The sequence below is a fragment of the Suricata suricatta genome, chromosome 5 (genome assembly GCF_006229205.1).
Source record: "Suricata suricatta isolate VVHF042 chromosome 5, meerkat_22Aug2017_6uvM2_HiC, whole genome shotgun sequence".
NCBI lineage: Eukaryota > Metazoa > Chordata > Mammalia > Carnivora > Herpestidae > Suricata > Suricata suricatta.
The window spans coordinates 94,518,532-94,539,449 of NC_043704.1; the positions used below are offsets into that span (position 1 = coordinate 94,518,532).

Here is a 20,918-nt window from a genome sequence, read left to right on the forward strand (position 1 = left end):
TTATAGTATCTCATTAACTTATTTAGGTTATCATTTTTTCAGTTCTAAAATTTCCTTGTGATTCTTACTTGTATCTTCTATTTGCTGAGAGTTTTTCATTGAAGTGGGCTCACTTTGCTTGTTCAAAGCATTTTTATGATGACTGCTTTAAAATCTGTCAGAGAATTTTTTTTGTTGGATAATTTTATCTTTCATCTTGGTGTTGGCATCTACTTACTTTTTTATTCAGCTGAGGTCTTTCTGGTTCTTGGTATGATGAATGATTTTTTTATTGAAACCTCAACATTTTGAGTTTTATGAGACTGTGGATCGATCATATTTAAACTTTGTGTTTTGGCTGGCTTCTGACAGGGAATGTGTGCCACCTCCTCACTACTGTCTGGGGCTAGAAAGTCCAGGTTACCCATTTGGTCTCCATTGACACCTTAGGGGATGCTTCTCATAATTGCTGAGTAGCAATGAGAGTCCTGGCTCCTCGCTTGATCTCCACGGATGTCTCTCTGGCTGGAGGGAGCAAGGGGAGTAGGAGTGCCTGCTGTCGCTCCCTGTGCGGTCTTCACTGACACTGCAGGGAGGGGGTGGGTTGCTGGTGGTTGTCCTACTGCCTGCCAGGGATGAAAGTTCTGGCTCTCTACCTCATATTCTCTGATGCATATCCACTGGGGGGATTAGGAGAATTGGGGTGCCTCATTACATCCTGGTGTAGGTGGATGTTTTTGCTGGTGTGGGTGGGGCCATGGTGTTTTCTGTGGTGTTTGGCTAGAGTAGAGCAATTGTTGGAAATTTTTCATGTTGCTAGGCAGCCGCTTTCTTGGTCTTTCAGAGAGAAAGAACATGCTTCTTTTGGGACTTTTTTTGTTTGCACCCATTTGTATTTCTGGGTTACTGATTACTTTAGCTTGGAAGTTGGGGATATATAAGACACAAAGAAAACCCAGGGACCTCGCAACAACATGTTTCAGCAGGTTCTGAGGTCCCTAGCCAGTCTGCTTCTCTCCACCTTTCGGGATCTTCTTATGCTTATTTTATATGTAACATCAAGGGTTTTTAGTTGTATTTAGTGGGAGGGATACTGAAAAGCATGTCTATTCTATCTTCCTGGAAACAGAATTCCTGTCATTTAGCTTATTTTTAAAAAAATTCTATTTATAGTTCTGCCTGATTATTCAGGAAGAAAATCTGTGATACAGAACAAATTGTTAGTCATTGGTTATCTCTGAGGAAGCAGATTGAAGAGCTTTATTTTGTTAATTTTTATATTGCCTAAATAAAACACGAATGAACTCTTGTTATCGAAGGGATATATGCTACAAATGTATAAAGTAGAAGGGACATCCTGATTCACTAGTCCCTTTGGCCCTGAAAAAATTTTGTGTCAAGCTTTCCTATTTTATTACGTGTGTTTGTATACATAAATGTAAACAGGCCTATATAGTTAATTTTATTTTGTCTGTTTTAATGTATATGAAGGACCATCATTCTTCATATACTTTCCCCTTTATGGGCATTTTCAGCTGGAGAGGATTATGTGGCTGAAAATTGCAATCATAAGTCTATAAATGACTCAGTGGTTGTTTGTATCTCATAGCCTTTCTCTTTCTTTGCTGTTTTTTGGTCCTGGAATCTACATTAATCTCAGGTGTTTTGATTTTTATTCACTGTACTATTTCGTTAAAAAGGGAAAAACCTTGTTTGTGATAGCTTTCTAGTTATGGTGCTAAACAAGATGAGCTTTTGAAGCCCAGGTGCATGATTCTTTTTCATTCATACATTTCACTCATTCATACAACAAATATTTATTAGCATTTAATATGTGCCAGAACCCTTTAGGTGCTGGGAACACAGCAACACAACAAACTCTGTCCTTATGGAGCTAGGGATATAATATGTCAGGTGGTAAGTGCTGTAAAGAAGAATAATGCAGGAAAGGGGAATGGGGAGAGGGAATTTGCTTTTTTAATCAGGGTGGTCAGGAAAAGCATTGCTAACAAAGATGGTATTTGAAGGAGAGTGAGGGAGGCAGACATGCTCAAGGAACAGAAAGGAGGGCAGTGTTGCTGGAGCTGAATGAGAGAGTGGGAGTATGGTTTAGAGATGACATTGAGAGGTAATTCAATCCAATTGGAAGAGATTATGAAACTTTTACTTGGATTTACTTGGGAAGCTATTAGCTCAGAGCCTGGAGCCTGTCTCAGATTCTGTATTTCCCTCTCTCTCTGACCCTCCCCTGCTCACTCTGTCTCTCTCTCTCTCAAAAATAAAAACATTAAAAAAATTTATTGGAAAGCTGTTGGAGAGAACTATTTCAGTAGGGAAGCCACATGATCTCAGACAGGTTTTAACTCAGTGACATTGTTAGGTTCTAGGGGGCAAAGACAGAAGCAGGGAGAACAGTTAAATGATTCTTAATGGTTATCTGAGAGAGAGAGTAGTGGCTTGGACTGTGATGGTGATAGTAGATGTTGTGAAATGGCCAGATTCTAGATATGTTTTTTCACCAATATTTTATTATGGAAATTTGCATAAGTTTTAAAGGTAGAGCTAGTAGGATATGCTAATGGATTGATTAAGATGTGAGGAAAGGTGAAGAGTCAAGGATAACTATTGCATTTGGGCCTGAAGCTCTGGAAGGACCTGCCAAACCAGGTGTTGGAGAAGAAAATCAGGAGTTTGGTTTTAGACATTCTGAGTTTGTGGTGGGTCTTAGATACCCACTTGTAGATGTTGAGTAGACATTTGATCTGTGGGTTTGGAGTTTATGTGGAGGTCTGGTCATTATTGATGTCTTGTGCATCTACCCAGAATTCGTGTGTTGAAGCCCTAACCCCCATATGACTGTATTAGAAATTTGGCTGTTATAAGTAAATCTGTATTGAATATTGTGTTATATATCTTTGTTTACATATCTAGTTATTTTCTTTTTAAAAAATAAGAGTACACTTATTGGGTCAGTGAGATTGTTTTTAGATCAGTCTTAAAAATATTTATTTTCCTCTAAAATTGTCTAAATCAGCTCAATCACATATCAAGTGAATCTATTCTAAGTTTTTCTGAGAGAAAATTACTTATAACCAGTCATTCTCAGTGTTCTGTTGCTAGTGTCCTCATCCACTTACCTTTTTAAGAAGTACTTTATTTTTTTTAATGTTTAGTTTTGAGAGAGAAAGAGCATGTTCATGTGTGAATGGGGCAGAAGTGGAGAAAGAGGGATACAGAGGGTATAAAGCAGGCTCCATGCTGACAGTGTAGAGCCTGATGCAGGGCTTGAACCCATGAACCATGACACGATGACACGAGCGGAAGCAGGATGCTTAGCCAACTGAGTCACCCAGCTGCCCCTATTTTAGGAGTTACTTTAATCAAAGTTTTTTTAATTAAAAAAATTTTTTTTAATTTTATATTTATTTATTTTTGAGAGACAGAGTGAGGCAGAGTGTAAGCAGGGGAGGGGCAGAGAGAGAAGGAGACACAGAATCTGGAGCAGGCTCCAGGCTCTGAGCAAGAGTTCAGCACAGAGTCAGTCTGACACAGGACTCGAACCCATGAACCGAGAGATCATGACCTGAGCCAAAGTCAGAGGCTCAACCAACTGAGCCACCCAGGTGCCACTAATCAAAGATTTTTAAAAATGAAATTTCAAGTGATTGAGTTTGAGTTTTGGACCCATTCCAAAACTTAATAACCACCTTAAAATAAAATTGTAGCCTGAATATTTGTATGATCTTGAGCAGCTTTACTGCATTCTTGTAAAATATTCCAAAAGTACAGAAAAAGTAGAAAAGTGTTAAGTCCCCTTCAGCCTTCTTTCAGTCCTCTTCAGTCCTCTGACTCCTTCAGTCTTCTGACTCCTCAGTTTGCTGGATATCCCTCCATCACATCTTTACCTATGCATTATGGACATACAGAGCATAGAAAAATGTGTGTAGGCACCTGGGTGGCTGAGTCGGTTGAGTGTCTGACTTTGGATCAGGTCATGATCTCATCATTTGTGAGTTCAAGCCCCACATCGGGCTTGCTGTTGTCAGTGCAGAGCCTGCTTCAGATCCTCTGTCCCGCTCTCTCTGCTCCTCTCCTGCTTGCACTCTTTCAAAAATAAATAAAATGTTAAAAAAACAGAAATGTGTGTGTATATGGTAAGATTTCTTTTTTATGCACTGGGAAGGTGTTCTGCATTTTGTGTTTTACACTCTATGGTGTCTTGAGATCTTTCTGTGTTAGCACACAGAGCTCATTCTTACTACTTAACTATTGCATAGTGTTGCACAGTAGGGATGAACTTTATCTTATATAGCCATCTCTGTTGCTGAACATTTTAGATTACTTACAATATTTTAATTGCTTCAGCATTGCAGTTTTTCTAAGATGTCAAAATCTGAGAGCAAATGGGAGATTATGGTTTCTTGTTTGGCTGTTATGTTTATAGTTGTATCTCAGATAGTAGAAATAATGGTTTTCTATGATACATAAGATACACATTTTATTTCATAGTAGTATTAAAAGTGTGCAGTCTCTTAAAGGAAATCCTTCATGAGTAGATATTATTTGAAATATTAATATAATATTCTTCTGAACGTTTGAATTACTCACCTACTAATACCTGCTGAATAATGAGGCAAGAAAATGTATACACTGCATTGAAGTGGTAAAAACTAAACAGTGTACTAAACATTAAAAAAAATAAAAGGAAAATAACATTTCCTTTCCTATTTAAAGTTAACACCTACATAGAAAAGACAACGAAGAAAAAGGAGAATACACATTATCCCCAATTTTACCGCTAGTGGGAATTATTTACCTTTAAATTGTGGTGACTGTTTTTCCAGAGGGGTGTGTGTATATGTATATAGATGCATATCAAATTTAATCACATATAGTTTTATGCGTGCGTTATTGTGTATCTATACAATGCATTCGTTTTTCTCTCAACATGTTTTTCACATGTGATATGTATGTATACGTGAAGACATTTTCACATAATTATGTAAGTGGGATTGTACGGAATGTACTCTATATGTTCTTCCACAGTTTTTTCATTCAACAGTAGGTCATAAAGATATTTTCATGTCATTGAATAATACAGATATACATTATCCTTTTAATGTCTGTAAACTATGTCTCTGTAGATATACTGGATTGATTTTGATCAAATTACAGCAGTGGTTCTTTTTTTTTTTTTTTTGAGAGTGAGACACAGATTGCCAGTCGGGGAGGGGCAGAGAAACACAGAGACAGAATCCAAAGCAGGCTTCAAGCTCCAAGCCACCAGCACAGAGCCCGACGCAGGGCTCAAACCCACGAGCTGCAAGATCATGACTTGAGCTGAACCTGGTAGCTCAATTGACTGAGTCACTGAGGTGCCCCAACAGCAGTGGTTCTTAAATGGGCTTTGGCTCTAGGTGGGTACACTGGGCCAGAGGCCCTCAGTAACCTCCTTTTGGGCAGATCCCACCATGTTTGGGAGTCAGATGGCTTTTCTTGGTTGACTTGGTTTTCTCTGGTGACTCTTGGAATTAATGCTTCCATCTGGGGAGAGAGCTTCCAATAATGTCTCAAGGTGGGAGTTCCTTTATGTATTGTGTGTGGTGTTGGGGTATGAGGTGATAGGATTGACTAAGGCTTTAAAGTGAAAAGGAATTAGGAATGTTGAGATGCAATTAACAGAGAATATAATACAAACAGTTAAGAGCTCTGGTTCAGATGAGTAAACCAAAGCAGAAAGTAGAGGAGAGCCTTATGAGTTGTAGAAAGGAAGGGAAGTTTTTTTAGTTAGTTGAGTTGTGGAGATGGACTTCTCTCAGAGATACATTTGCCCTCATGGGTTGGGCATTTGTGAGGAGACACTTCCTACATGGAACTTAAAAATAAACATGATACTGGTTTTTTAATCTCACAACCTGGACAAAGTGGAATGCAGGTGGTTAGGAAGTTACTATTTGGTTTTCTTCCTTTTTTTCTTTTTTAAGAAAAAGAAAAGCATTCTGTTTGTACTTTGTATTCTGCTTTCTTAAAGTGCACTCTGAGGCATTTTAGCTACCAGCAAATCATTTTTAAAAAGACTTTTATTGTGTTCTCTTTAAAGACTGTGTGGTCTATCATTACTAGAGTTCTTCCCTTACCCTTTCTCTCCCCTTCCCATGTTACTTCCACAGACTGAAAAAAAGAGCCTTGGCGCTGTTACTGCAGAGTGACCCAAATTAGTTAGTGATCGGGGTGTAGGAGATGACTGTGAATGCCAGAACACATGGGTCAGAAAACCTGGGTCTGGTTTTACCCTGCTAAGTGATTTTAATCTTTGCAACAAGGCTTTATCCAAAATGTCCATTTGTAGAGATACAGGAAAATAATAAGTTTTGGGGGGCCTACTAATAATTTATTATAAAGCACATCAATAATAGAGTTGAACTAATATTACCATACTGCCTCTGCCTTTTGCTCTGCTTTGTTAGGTACTGTACCAAAATTGTTCTTTTTCTCTCTCATTGCACATCTACTGATATTCTTTGTGTTAAGCTTACATATTAATTAACATTATGAAGTATGCCTTAAAATAACATGGCATTCATTAACTCAATAAACTTATTGAATGAAAGTACTTTTGTATATATTGGATATAAGAAGGTGAATAGTCCATGATCCCCATCTTTATAGAAATTATTGTTAAGAGTGAGATAGAAGTATGTGCTAGAAGAATATGGATGATAAGCAAAAAGGAAGGGAAATAGTTATACTGTGGGATGTAGGGATGCTTATTAGATAGATGATTTTTGAAAGAGGGTTGTTTACTACATAGGTGCAGATAGGGCTCACGGGACACTCAGACCAGTCCAGAGCATTGTTACTAGGGCCACAGACCCCTGGGACATTATGATATTGCAGATAGCTTCATATAGCTAATGTGAAGGGTATGTATGAAGGAGTGGGAGGAGATGATGCTGGAGAGGTAGTGAGGGAAGGTTGAAGTTATCCAGATTTTTAAATGGTCAATTAATTAAATCAGGGGAAGATTATATAACAAGTAGGAGGAAGCCAGATTTCAGGCAGGGAGGTCAATTTGCAGCTGCTAAAGTAATCTAGCTGGAAGTGCTATAGGCCCAAACTCTCAAACTAAGTGAATAAAAATAAAAATGAAAACGAGGAAAATAAACGTGTATAAACAGTAAGGTGTGACTGATTTTGTATGTTGGTAAAGCAGAAGGAAGACTCCAGATGACTTCCACATAATCTGTCTTGTGGGATTTCAGAGGATACCTGTGGCCATTTGAGGACAAGCTGGTTTAAGAAGGAATTATAATGAGTTTGGTGTATGAACATGTTGAATTGAGTTGATAAGAAATAACCAGAAAGATGTGTTTTGTAGATATTTGTATCTGGAGTTTAGAATGAATTTACGATGAAAGAGAGTCGTCAGGTTTGAGTTTTTTGAAACTGTAGGAGTGTAGAGGTGATAATCTAGGAATTCAGGAAGAAAAAGTGCTGAGAACAAAACATGAACCCAGAAAGAAGAGCTGGTAAAGAAGACTGAGAGGGAATGGTCTGGAAGAAAGCCACTGAATTTGTCAAGTGGAAGGCATTGGGGATTCTGGCTTACGGGATTTTAGTGGTGTGCTAGGAGTAAAAACCATACTGTGTTTTCCTTTGCTCTCTTCTCTGCTTGCATCACCTCGTTTGCCTTTATCGATAATAACCGTTTATCAGTTTCTTATGTATCCTAGAGATAGACTGTGCACTAGTTCTCTTTTTTTTAACAACATTGTTAACTTTAAAGTAGTGTTTATAATTTAATTTTGTAACCAGTATTCAGGGTTTTTCCATCTGTTTGACAAGTAGTAATTGTATTTTCTTCTTTGAGAGCTTTTGAGGGAGAACGTGATACTAATTATGTGTTACGTGTACGTTTATATATATGTGAATGGATTATCTGTGTTTTAATTTTTGTTCACTTGCGAAAACTCTCAAAATGTGACAGAATCTGACAAAACAGTATAAACTGTTGATTCAAATGTTTTAAGGTAATATGAGGAATATTAAAATAATGGAACATTAACCCTAAGCTTTAGGAGGTAGTGGAAATTATATTTTAAGATACTGGAATTTTATCAAAACACTTTGAGGATATCCTAAAAAATTATCCTGATTGCTAATCAGTACATACTATTGTTTGCATATATGCAAATAATTGCCCAGAGACGTGAAGGAGGCTCCATCAAAGATGAAGCCCTCTCTTTTAGGTTCCTTAGCCATAGTTTATACCATCGATTGCCTAACTGCAGCTTGGTGAGATTCACTGGCATGGAAGCAAAAAATGGAAGCCTATGACCTAATATGTTTTCTTCCTTAGATCAACCTCTCCACTTCTCCTACACCTGCACAGTTAATAAGCCGTTCCCAGGCTTCCAGTTCTACCAGCGGCAGTATTACCCAACAGACTATGTTACTAGGGAGTACCTCCCCTACCCTAACGGCAAGCCAAGCTCAAATGTATCTCCGAGCTCAAATGGTAAGATATGAGCCACCAAATTTTTTCAGTGTTTAAGGACTTGAGAGAGATCAAAATGTTTCTTGATTTGATGCAATAAGAGGCATTTTTAATATTTAAGAAATGTTTAACAAATTTCTTATATGTGTGCTTAGCTCTTATATGACATGAAAAATTCTTTTAATTGGTAGACCTTCTTGGTGAATCAAATAGTAGTAACATTGGGAAGCTAACAGATTCTGTAACATGGAGTGATTATTTTTTAATATCAAATTTTATTGATTTCATACCTTTTTCACATTTTAACATCTCTGAAACTGAGATGCATTTGTAACTGATGACATCTTACAGTATTTATTATAATTGATAGTTGCAGTGATATATAAAGTCATTGTGTATCTCTGACATCTTAAATTTGATGAAATAGTTACAAATGTTAAAAACTTGGTGGTGAACTGTTAAGTTAGAATTTATATTGTGGGAACTTCTGAAATCTGGATTGGAGTTCCTGCTAGTTTACTAGATGATTTTTAGTTTGGTTATTCCCATCTCAAAATCTGCAAGATATTTGTGTTCTTATGCTCACTTTGATCTTTTGTTAATACAGGCTTGTTAATTTGGCTCTTTTGTATTTGAGTACCTGCTGATTTCCTAATTTGACTGTTGAGCTTCTTTAAGGAATGTAGAAACTGTTTGACATTTACTTTATTTGGTGTCTTTACAGGTAGCTAGACAAGAGCTCTGGCCTGATATATATTTATTTATATTCTTTTTTGTCCAGTGAATGGAATATATATCTGGATTACCAGTTTTCCATGAAAATGACAAAGTTTTCCCTCGTATTTCTAACAGGAAACCTTGAAATGACCCACCTTTTATTTATAGATTATTCAGTAGACGTTACCATATTTCTGGTTTTATTTCTCCAGGAGATCTTACTTAATTAATAATATGCTTTAAAATTAGGCTGAACTATTTGAAATGACCACTTTGACCTCTTTATAAAACTTGCAGGTTCACATGGTTCAGGCTACATAGAACATCTTCTCTTTAGGTTTACTGCTTTCAGCTGTTTATTCTGGAAATTACCTTCTTGTGAAAGTTATACATGGTTGTTTAATTCACTTAAATTTAGCATATAAAGAACTGAAATTTAAAAACTCTTAATTGGTAATTTTAATTTAAACAGGAATGGTTTGAGGAACTGAATAATTTGCAATGCAGTTTTGAAATAGAGCATTTACACATTTGTTTGAAATGACTGTCATAATTTACTAAATTGGATTGGATCATATCTGAGTGGATTGTATTGCCTTTTTAAACTAATGGCATTCTGTTTCAATATTTAAAAGTAACATTTGAAGAGGTGGTGATGATAAATAAATCCAGTATGTCTTTACTTGATGTGAAGCTTTTTTGCAGGCTGTTTCATTGTTGCATTTTGACATGTTATGTCATTTACATTTGGAGTGAATATTTCTTTATGAATAGTTTTAAAATTAAGTGCGACCTAGGTTTGCACCATAGACCCTGTGTGGCTGAGTGAAATACTATAGTGTAGTATGTAGCATTGTTATCTTTTGTGATGAAGAACACTGAAAAGATTCATGTTTCTTTTCAGGTTTCTCACTGAAATTTGTATTCAAGAGTAGTGACTATGGTTGTCTACTATAAATAACTTCCATTTTAGGAATCCTGCCATAGTTTTGAGCTGGGAAAAGTTTAAGCATAATAATAGCTTATTTGGGGCAAAATTTGGTATGAGGATTTTATGTTACCAAAATACATTTTCTTATTTGAGCGCTGATTTATTTTTCTACTCATCAGAATCATGAGCTGTTTCAAAATGTTTATGGTTTCTTTTTTCCCTATTAGAAACTTCTCTTTGTCATGTAAAACCTTTTGCTTAGGAGACAATCCTAAACTGCGTTGTCTTTCTGTCACAAATTTCAGTCTCTCTTGCCTGCTATACATTGTGTGTGGGACACGTTCTTTTGTCTTAGGGTATTTTTTTGGTTTTTCTGTCTGTACAGCTGATTTTCACACCCGCTACCACTGTGGCTGCTGTACAGTCTGACATTCCTGTTGTCTCGTCGTCATCGTCATCTTCCTGTCAGTCTGCAGCTACTCAGGTGAGCTTGTCTGCTTCATAATGTGGTACTTGAGGTCTGGATCTTCAGGTTAAAGATAAACATACATCGTGTTTAAGTTACTGATGGTTTCAGTGCTCTCTGTCATGCGTTTCAGATTGGAATGGAACAAAATACCATGAGAACTTCAAGAGGGGTTTTTGGTTTTATACAAATTATAATCAAAACAAAACAAAAAATATGTATATTACCATTAAACACAGATACTTAGGTTATTTGACTTTAGTGAAAGTGAGGTTTTGCTGTTATGTTCATTTTACTATAAAGCAGATTTATTGCTTTTATTATGTGAGTTATATTCTTTTGTGTAGATTCTTTTGTAAGCAGTTGTGTAATAACTAAGTCAAGATAGATTTTAAGTTTAATAATGAATTGGGGCTATTTTTAATTTGAAAATTGAATAGAGTTTTACTTTGGTATTGTAAAAGAAACGAACTTTAATTTTCTCCTCACCATTCACAAAAATAAACTAGAAATACAGTGTAGACTTAATGGTGAAAGCTCAAACTGTAAAATCTCTACAGGAAAACCTAGCAGTATCTTTTAAATACTAGAGCAGGCAAAGCTTTCTTAGGACACAAAAAGTACTAATCATGAAAGAAAATAATAACAGATTGGAATTTATCAAAATTAAAATCTTCTTCAGAAAATATTGTTACCAAAGTATAACAGACTGAGGAAAAATGTTCATAATACACATATCTGACAAAAGACTTGTATCCAGAATATACAATTCAGTTAAAAAAGGGCCAAAGATTTAACACTTTGCAAAGGAAGATATACAAAAGGCTGATAAGGAAATGAAAAAAATGCTCAATATCATTAACCCTTTTAGAAATTAAAATCAAAACCACAGTGAATGTCACTCTACACTCACTAGAATGGCTGAAATGAAGCAGACTCCTAATACCACATGTTGGTGAGAAAATGTGGAGCAACCACAATTTCATAATATTGCTGATGAGATCGTAAAATGGTTCAGTGACTTTGGAAAACAGTTGATCAGTTCCTTATAAAGTTAAACATATACTTGACATATGACCCAGCAATTCTGCTTATAGGCTTTTACTCTGAGAGTAAATGTGGAAATGTATCCATATAAAGATATGTAAATGAATGCTTATGGCTGTTCTATTCAAAGTAGCCCCAAACTGGAAGGAACCAATGTCCTTGAACTGGTGAATGTGTAAACAAGTGCGGAATATTACTCAGTAATAAAAAAGGGACAAACTCCTGATGCAACTCAAAAACATTATAATAACAAAAGAATGCAGACACCAGACATTATTTATCTTGTGGTTCTGTTTATATGAAATTCTAGAATAGGCACAACTAATTTGTAGTAAAAAAAAATTAGGTTGGTGGTACCTGGACAGAATGTCGGAGAGATTGACTGGGGCGGGGTATGGGTGGACTTTTAGGGTGATGGAGATGCCCTATGTTTTCATTAGGGTGGTGGTAACATGGTGTATACATATATCAAAACTCAATAGAACTGGTTTATTCATCTTTTGTATATAAGTTACGCCTCAGTAAAGTTGATTAAAATGAATAAATTTTAATCTATTTTATCTTTTAAAAGATTTTATTTTTTTAAGTAATCTCTATACCCAACATGGGGCTCGAACTCAAAACTTGAGATCAAGAGTTGAATTCTCTACCAACTGAACCAGCCAGGCATCCGGAATAAATTTTAAATTAAAACAGTTGTAATCACAAAATAAAAAAATAAAATAAAAAAAAAATAAATTAAAACAGTTGTGTAGAATATTACTTTGTATGATAGATACTGTTTTGGTATTTTTCCATAAAAAATGTTTGATACATACGGCAGAAATAGGTATATCGTAGGGTTATTCTTTGCCTTTTATTTTTAATATTCTCAAGGCACTTGGGTGGCTCAGTCGGTTAAGCTTCTGACTTCAGCTCAGGTCATGATCTCACAGTTTGTGGGTTCAAGCCCCGCATTGGGCTCCATGCTAACAGCTCAGAGCCTGGACCCTGCTTCAGATTCTATGTCTCCCTCTCTCTCTGCCCCTCCCTTGCTCATGCTTTGTCTGTCTGTCTCTCTCTCAGAAACAAATAAACATTATAAAAATGGTGGTCAGTGAAACTCAGGTTTCTCCTAATGTGCTCTTTGATCCTCCATAATTCCTTAACTTAGTTGTACTTTAGTTTCCTTATTTACAAAATGAAACCTTTGTTAACTTTGTTTTTTCAGCTCCAACCTTTTTTATTTTTTTTAAGTTTATTCTTTTGAGACGGGAGAGAGCATGTGCATGCACCTATGTCGCAGAGGGGCAGAGAGAGGGAGAGACAGAATCCCAAACATACTCTGTGCTGACAGCACAGAGCCCTACAGTGGGCTTGAATTCATGAACCAAGAGATCATGACCTGACCCATGAGCTTTTATGATAATCCCTTTGTGGAGTGAATTTGTTGAAGTAAGGGTCTTCCTGTTTTCTTTTTGTTTTCTAAAACCTAATAAAGGAAGACAATTATCAACCTAATTTTATTTTTATTTATGCTTGACTTTGTCCCAGCTAAGATTCTAATTGATTTACAAGATGCATACAATAAAACAAGATAAAATAAATTGAAAACATTCATGAAAAAAGCAGAAATTAAAGTAGGAAAGTGGCATGGAGTTGGGAGTGAGGTTCCTGAATCAAATTACATGCATGAAGTCCTCATGGACTTAATTTCATCTCCCACTTCAGTTATTTATTATATAATTTTAGCCAAGTTATCAAACATTTTTAATCATCATACATACTTGCAGGGTAAGTTGAAGAATGAATAATTGATGTATTTAGTTTATAGAATACTATAGATACTCAATACTTTTTTTGAAAAGGGAAGAATAGAGAGACCTGGGTTCCGATTCTGACTTCAGCACCAACTGCCAGCTTTGTCACCTAACAGTTGATTGGTTTTGGACAAGGTCATAGTGTAGCATAGTGTTACAAGTTTGGTCTCTGGGGCCACTTTCCTGATTCAGATATATACTCTACCACTTTTTCATTGTAGATCATTGATCTCTTGCCTCAGTTTCAACAGTATAAAATAAATATTTATAAAATGCGTACGTACTTCAAAGCACTGTAGTGAGGATTAAAAAATGTTAATAATTGAAAAATAGAATGGTATCTGATACGTAGCACTTAGTAGATGTTAGTTCTTGTTATTACCTATGCTGAGCCTCACCTTTTTTTTTTTTTAAGTAAGCTCTTCATCCAGTGTGGAGCTTGAACTCTCAACCCTGAAATTAAGAGTTGGCTCTCTCAGGGCACCTGGGTGGCTCAGATGGTAAAACCTCCAACCTCATCTGAGGTCATGATATCATGGTTTGTGGGTCGAAGCCCAATGTCCAGCTCTTCACTATCACTGCAGACCTTGCTTGGGATTCTCTCTCTCTCCCTCTCTCTCCCTCTCTCTCCCTCTCTCCCTCTCTCTCCCTCTCTCTCCCTCTCTCTCCCTCTCTCCCTCTCTCTCCCTCCCTCTCCTCTTTCCCTCTCCCTCTCTCCCTCCCTCCCCCTCTCTCTCTCCCTGCCCCTCCCCAACTTGTGCTCTCTCACTTTCTAAATACACACACACATACATATATATATATATATATATATATATACACACACATACATAAAAAAAATTTTAAAGAGTTGCACACTGTACAGACTGAGTCAGCCAGGTGCCCTGAGCCTCAGTTTCTTCACTGTAAACTAAAATAGCTCAGAGTTCTTATAAGGAATAATGAGACACTTCTCATTAAGTACTTAACATAGTGCTTGGTGCCTATCACATGCCACTAATTACCATTTTTGTTATACATTGTCTAAAGATAAGTCATGAATTTTGTTCTTAGGTTTCAAGTAGCTAATAGTGAAGAGAGAAAGACAGCCATATAAATGATTCATTGTTTGGGGCACCTGGGTGGTTCAGTCAGTTAAGCGTCTGGCTTCTGCTCAGTTCATGATCTCGCGTCTTAAGGGTTCGAGCCCTGTGTCAGGCTCTGTGCTGACAGCTCGGAGCCTGGAGCCTGTGTTCAGATTCTATGTCTTCCTCTCTCTGCCCCTCCCCTGCTCACATTCTTTCTCTCTCTCTCTCTCTCTCTCTCTCTCTCTCTCTCTCTCTCAAAAATAATCGATAAAACAAACAAAAAATAAATGATTCATAGTTTGCAAGGTAAGATAAACCAGTTGTTAAGAGCAACTAACGTGCTTTCTGGAGAGTGCGCTAAAGTATGTCTTGTGGGTTCTCATGGAGAAAACATGGTGTCTTTAGTAGTATTGTTACTTGTTACGTGTGAGCATAGTCAAAATAATTTATAAAAGTGACTCTTTGGGATTTAGGTCAGTGTGATTCTTGGATTTGGCTTTGTGATAATCTGATTTAAAGGATAGACTGAGAAACTAAAGGAATGGATTGACCTTTAGGAATTTATCTACAAATGTATTTTCCTTTGCTGTCCTTCTGAAATGGCAGTGAATGAAACTGGTAGTGGTAGGGGATGCTAATACTTTGAATATTCTTTCCTCAAATTCATGGCTGTTAGTTTTGAAATATTTGTGTTTCACGTTGTTAATTTTTAAACTTTTATTTGAAAATTTTATTTTATTAAAAAATTTTAAATATTTATTTATTTTTGAGAAATAGCATGAATGGGGAGAGGGAGACACAGAATCCAAAACAGGCTTCAGGCTCTGAGCTGTCAGCACAGAGCCCAATGCGGGGCTGAACCCACAAACTGTGAGATCATGACCTAAGCCAAAGTCAGATGCTCAACCAGTCGAGCCACCCAGGTGCCCCATATTTGAAAATTTTAAAATAATGAATTTGTAATTGAGAAATACCAAAGTTGACATTTTAATACTCTTTTATAGAAGTTGGGAAAACAGTTAATTTTTCTTTAAAATTTATTAAAGTTTATTTGTAGCATAGTGTCCAAAAATAGGAAATTTGGCATATCTTACCCTTGATTACTATTATTTATTTATTTGTTAAAAATTTTTTGTAATGTTTATTTTTGAGAGAGAGAGAAAGTGCATGTGCATGCAAATGGGGAAAGGTAGGGGGAGAGAGCATCCCAAACAGGCTCAATGCTGTCCCCACAGAGCCCAGTGTGGAGCTCCAACTCATGAACTGTGAGATCATGACCTGAGCTGAAATCAAGAGTTGGACACTCAACCGACTGAACCACCCAGGCACCCCCACTTATTTACTATTTTAAGTGCTCCATCCTTCTCCCTACCATGACAAAATTAAAAAAAGTAAAAAATTGAACTTTCAGAAGGATATAGGAGTAAAAGTAACAAATCTTACTAATGCTATCTGGGGAATGCTTTTTAGACTTCAAAAGAAAATAGCACTTTGGATTTAAAAGCTAGAAATTCAAGAGCGCCTGGGTGGTTCCATTGGTTAAGCTTCCCACTTCAGCTTAGGTAATGATCTCACTGTCGGTGAGTTGAGCCGTGTAATGGTTTCGGTGCTGACAGGGCGAAGCCTGTCTGCAGTCTCTCTCCTCCTCTCTCTGTCCCTCCCCCTCATGTGCTCTCACTGGCTCACTCTCTCTCAAAATAAACAAACTTAAATAAAAGCTAGAAACTCAACTCTACTGTTAGCAGTGTGACATTAAATCTTAGTTTCCTCATCTGCAAAGAAGGGATGCTACAATATTCACACAATATTTGTTAGAACCAAATTAGATAATTGATGTGAGAGTATTTGAGGAATCCACTATAAAAATGTAATGTGTGAAATTAGCAGAAATTAAGTCTTGTGAAACCTAGACTTTTTAAAAAGTCGGAATGTTTCCATAATTTGATCATAGGAAAAGTTCAGAGGAAAGAAAAATGGACATTAGAGTACCTTACTATTCTATATCTAGAAAGGTTGGGTTCTCCTCAGAAGGGAAGCTGTGTCAATGAAATCTGAATATATGATCTTTCTGTTAATAGATAACTTAACTCTGTACTGTACTTTGAGTATAGTTGACATGTTTGAAATTTATTGAAAATATATAAGCCAATATGACCATGGTTATTATAGCCGTATTCTAAAATTTATCTATTTATGTAAATAATATATAGTTTATAATATATAATAAGCATACACATATATTTTCTTTAGAATTCCAGAAAGTAAAATTAGAAGAAAAAGTCTATAAAAATGGACTGCTACAGGTTTAGGGTTTATTATGTGAAATCCTTATTTACTTTGAATATGCTTTTCATTTGAAAGAGTTTTCAAGTTTTCCACATTATAATTCAGTCTTTGGTTATCGTTGTGATGTGGTTCACCTTATAGATCAATTATGGCAGACTCATGGAGTTTCTCTTATGTCCATGGCACCCCAACTGTGGGAAGTATAAAAATGAATGTCAGGAGAGCTTGCCAACCAGAGTCTCAGTATTTCACTGACACAGACATTAGTAGTTCTAAAATAAGCTAGATATTTGTCAATGTAGTCTAATCTGATCCAAATTCTCTGGGAGATGCATTCTAGATGAGAGGAGACATTATTTCTAACTAGGGACTTTGTAGAGGTTTCTATGGGAGAGTGAGTGTGATTTTTACTGGGCCATGAAGAATGGATTGGACTTCAGGAGACAGCTTTCAGGAAGCATGTGGCATTTTAGGCAAGAAAAACTTGAGACAAGGGCTCAGGTACATGAGCAGGCACATGAAGGAAGTACAAGGAATGTTTGGGAAGGTGAACTGAACAGTTTGGCTAGAATAAATTTTGTGGATTGGGGTAGTGGAGGATTGGCTTATAGTCATTTGGGCCTAGACTGGAGGGCTTTCCGTGGTAAGGTGAGAAACCTGGATTTTAGCACATTCTATTTTTGCATTAAATTTTAGTAATAAACAGCAATTATTAGTCCACATACATTGCTATGAAATATTTGACAGAAATCCGAGAAGATGCTCCATGTGGTCTTGCTTAGACAATTTTTTTCAGTGGGACACCTGGGTGGCTCATTCAGTTAAGCATCCGACTTCGGTTCAGATCATGATCTCACGGTTTGTAGGTTCGAGTCCTGTGTTGGGCTCTGTGTTGACAGCTCAGAACCTGGAGCCTGCTTCGGATTCTGTGTCTCCTTGTCTCTCTGCCCCTCCTGTGCTCACATTTTGTCTCTGTCTCTCAACAATAAATAAATGTTAAATTTACAAAAAATTGTTTTCAGTTAGCTTAGAATAGAATGATTTAAGCTGCAACTGCTCTGAAGTAAACATTTATTATCTGTCATCGGCTGAACACTGCATGTGCACTTGTGAAGAGAATATATAGCCTCTGAGTATCAGTTAATGATACAATTGTAGAGACAGAACATACATGAAACTGAGGAATGTTCATTAAGCAGCAGTATCTCACTTGCTTTGTCATTAGAATCTTTTACTTCAATTTCCTTCTCATGTGCTAGTGTAAATGTATTTAATGCATTCATTTCAGTAAGGTAAAAGGGTAGGCAGCTATTGGAGAGGCATTTTCTGCCTTCCTGTTTGTAAATGTAATAAACCTCAGGTGAGAGTCATTGGGATGATCCTTGCTACCATTTAGACTGGCAGTATGATTGAAGTAACCCAGGGTGTAGACAGGAGCCATGATGAAGCCATTTCAAGGCTGTGCACAATCCTGTCAGTTCACAAGATCTAGTACTTAGAGGCAAGTTAGTATTCCATAACAACAGGATTTTAAAAAGGAGTTAATGGGAAATGATTTTCATAATTATCACGATGGGGTAGGTGATTTCTTATTTACAAAATGACTGTCCCCCCCCCAAAACCTCCAAAAAACAAAAAATAAGAGGAGTTGTTCCCATATAATCTCTATAGAATGGGTAACTTATTTACTTTTTTTGTTACCTCTTTCTGATCTATATGAGGACGACAGTATCGTTTGTGTTGTCTTCTGACTGTATGTGTAGTAACTTCTCACAAGAATGTGAGGCAAGGAATGTAACCTGCAGTGTTTCCCAATCTTGGTCTAGAGAAGTTAGAGTGAAGTTGAAGGAATTGCTCCTTCTTCCCTTATGCACCCTGGGTTCTTCTGCCTCTGCACCTGTGCTCAAGTTTCCCCCTTTACCTGGAATACCTTCTTTCTCCCCCTGTCACGGTTTGGCTGTCTCTGAACTGGTATCAAAATGCAGTCATTGCAGAGTAATTTCCTCATGCAGAGTTCATTTCCTCATACATATATATACATACACACACTATTTTCATTTTGTTCTTAATGATTCCCTTAATGTCTTTAAAAATTTTTTTTCCTTAATTTAAGGTATGATTGCTTAGAATAATAACTCCCCTTTCCTTTAGGATTAATCAGTTGTTTGGAACTTTATGTTTGAAAAGCATAATGTAAGTTTATTATCATTGTTGTTATAATGCTAATGATTATCACATCTCAATTAATACCATCTGTTTCATCCATATTTTTTGTTGTGTGGTTCTTAGGTTCAGAATTTAACATTACGCAGCCAGAAGCTGGGTGTATTATCTAGCTCACAGAACGGTCCACCAAAAAGCACTGGTCAAACTCAGTCATTGACAATTTGTCATAACAAAACAACAGTGACCAGTTCTAAAATCAGCCAACGAGATCCTTCTCCAGAAAGTAATAAGAAAGGAGAAAGTCCAAGTCTGGAATCACGAAGCACAGCTGTCACTCGGACATCAAGTATTCACCAGTTAATAGCACCAGGTGGGATAAAACTTGTTGAAAATAGTTGCATTATTCGTTTTATTAGCAGGCAGACCATAACAAAAGATGTCTATTGTTTGAACAAGAACAATGCTTTTAAAACATTTTAAAATGTGAATTTCATGAGTTTACAAAAGTCAGTATTATAGCTTGAAAAAAGAGAAACCAAAAGAACCCAACAACTAAAACATTGTAATAATAAGTTTTTTTTGGTCACTTGACATTTGATTAACATCTTCATTGTGTGCTGGTCTCCCATTATATGGTAAAACTAGTAGCTTTTATTATTTATTTATTTAATTAGAATTTTTTAAAAACTCCTGTATGGTTACAGTGTTACATTAGTTTCAGGTGTACAGTGTAGTGATTCAATAATTCTCTTTATTACTCACTTCATATCAAGATAAGTGTACTCTTAATCCCCATTACCTATTTCACTCATCTCCCTAATCCACTCCTCTCTGTTAAACCATTTGTTTGTTCACTGTAGTTAAGAGTCTTTTGTTTGTTTGTCTCATTTTTTTCTCGTTCATTTGTTTCTTAAATTTTACATATGAAGAATTCATCTGGTAGTTGTCTTTCTATTATTTTATGTAACGTTAAACTCTCTAATGTTAAACTCTCTAGCTCTGTGTTGTTGCAGATGGCAAGATTTCATTCTTTTTGATAGCTGAGTAATATTCCAGTGTGTGTGTGTCTACACCACATCTTTATCCAGTCATTTATATTCATCTATAGATGGCCACAGTCATTTGGACTGCTTCCATAATTTGGCTATTGTACATAATGCTGCAAAAACGGGTACTGTCTCCTTTTGAATTAGGGTTTTCATATTCTTTGCGTAATTACTCATTAGTGCAATTACTGGATTGTAGGGTAGTACTATTTTTAGTCTGGCGCCATAGCCCACTCGGCCATACTGACACCAGGGTAGTTCTATTTTTACTTTTTTGAGGAACTCAGTAGTGTTTTCACAATGGCTGCACCAGTTTACATTCCTTTTTTATCTTTTTTTTTTTAATACTTTATTGTCAAATTGGTTTCCATACAGCACCCAGTGCTCTTCCCCACAAGTGCCCTCCTCCATCACCACCACCTCTTTTCCCACCTCCCCCTTCCCCTCAACCCTCAGTTCATTTTTAGTATTCAGTAGTCTCTCAAGTTTTGCATCCCTCACTCTCCCCAACTCTCTTTCCCTCTTCCGCTCCCCCGGTCCTCCATTAGGTTTCTCCTGTTTTCCTGTTTGACCTATGAGTGCAAACATGGTAGCTGTCCTTCTCTGACTGAACTATTTCGCTTGGCATGACACCCTCGAGGTCCATCCACTTGCCTACAAACGGCCAGATTTCATTCTTTCTCGTTGTCATGTGGTACTCCATTGTGTATATATATACCACATTTTCTTGATCTACTCATCAGGTGATGGACATTTAGGCTTTTTCCATGTTTTGGCTATTGTTGACATTGCTGCTATGAACATTGGGGTACATGTGCTCCTATGCATCAGCATTTCTGTATCCCTTGGGTAAATCTTTAGCAGTGCTATTGCTGGGTCATAGAGGAGTTCTATCGATAGTTTTTTGAGGAGTCTCC

At 36.7% G+C, this 20,918-nt stretch overlaps 1 protein-coding gene across 13 annotated transcripts in view; it reads left to right on the plus strand.

The window, feature by feature from the left end:
- PHC3 (polyhomeotic homolog 3) overlaps nucleotides 1-20,918 on the plus strand; it is an 87,842-nt gene that overhangs the window by 12,173 nt on the left and 54,751 nt on the right. For 8 of the 13 annotated variants that reach the window (XR_003908764.1, XR_003908765.1, XR_003908766.1 and 5 more), the window contains exons 5-7: nucleotides 8,339-8,497; nucleotides 10,510-10,608; nucleotides 19,079-19,325. Coding sequence is in view for 10 of the 13 variants with exons in the window: in XM_029939893.1 (XP_029795753.1) it covers nucleotides 8,339-8,497; nucleotides 10,510-10,608; nucleotides 19,079-19,325 (505 nt within the window). In the remaining 3 variants the exon portion in view is untranslated. Of the gene's footprint in view, nucleotides 1-5,332; nucleotides 5,397-8,338; nucleotides 8,498-10,509; nucleotides 10,609-19,078; nucleotides 19,326-20,918 lie in introns of those variants that run through there. The other 5 variants (XM_029939896.1, XM_029939897.1, XM_029939903.1 and 2 more) reach the window with 4 other exon arrangements.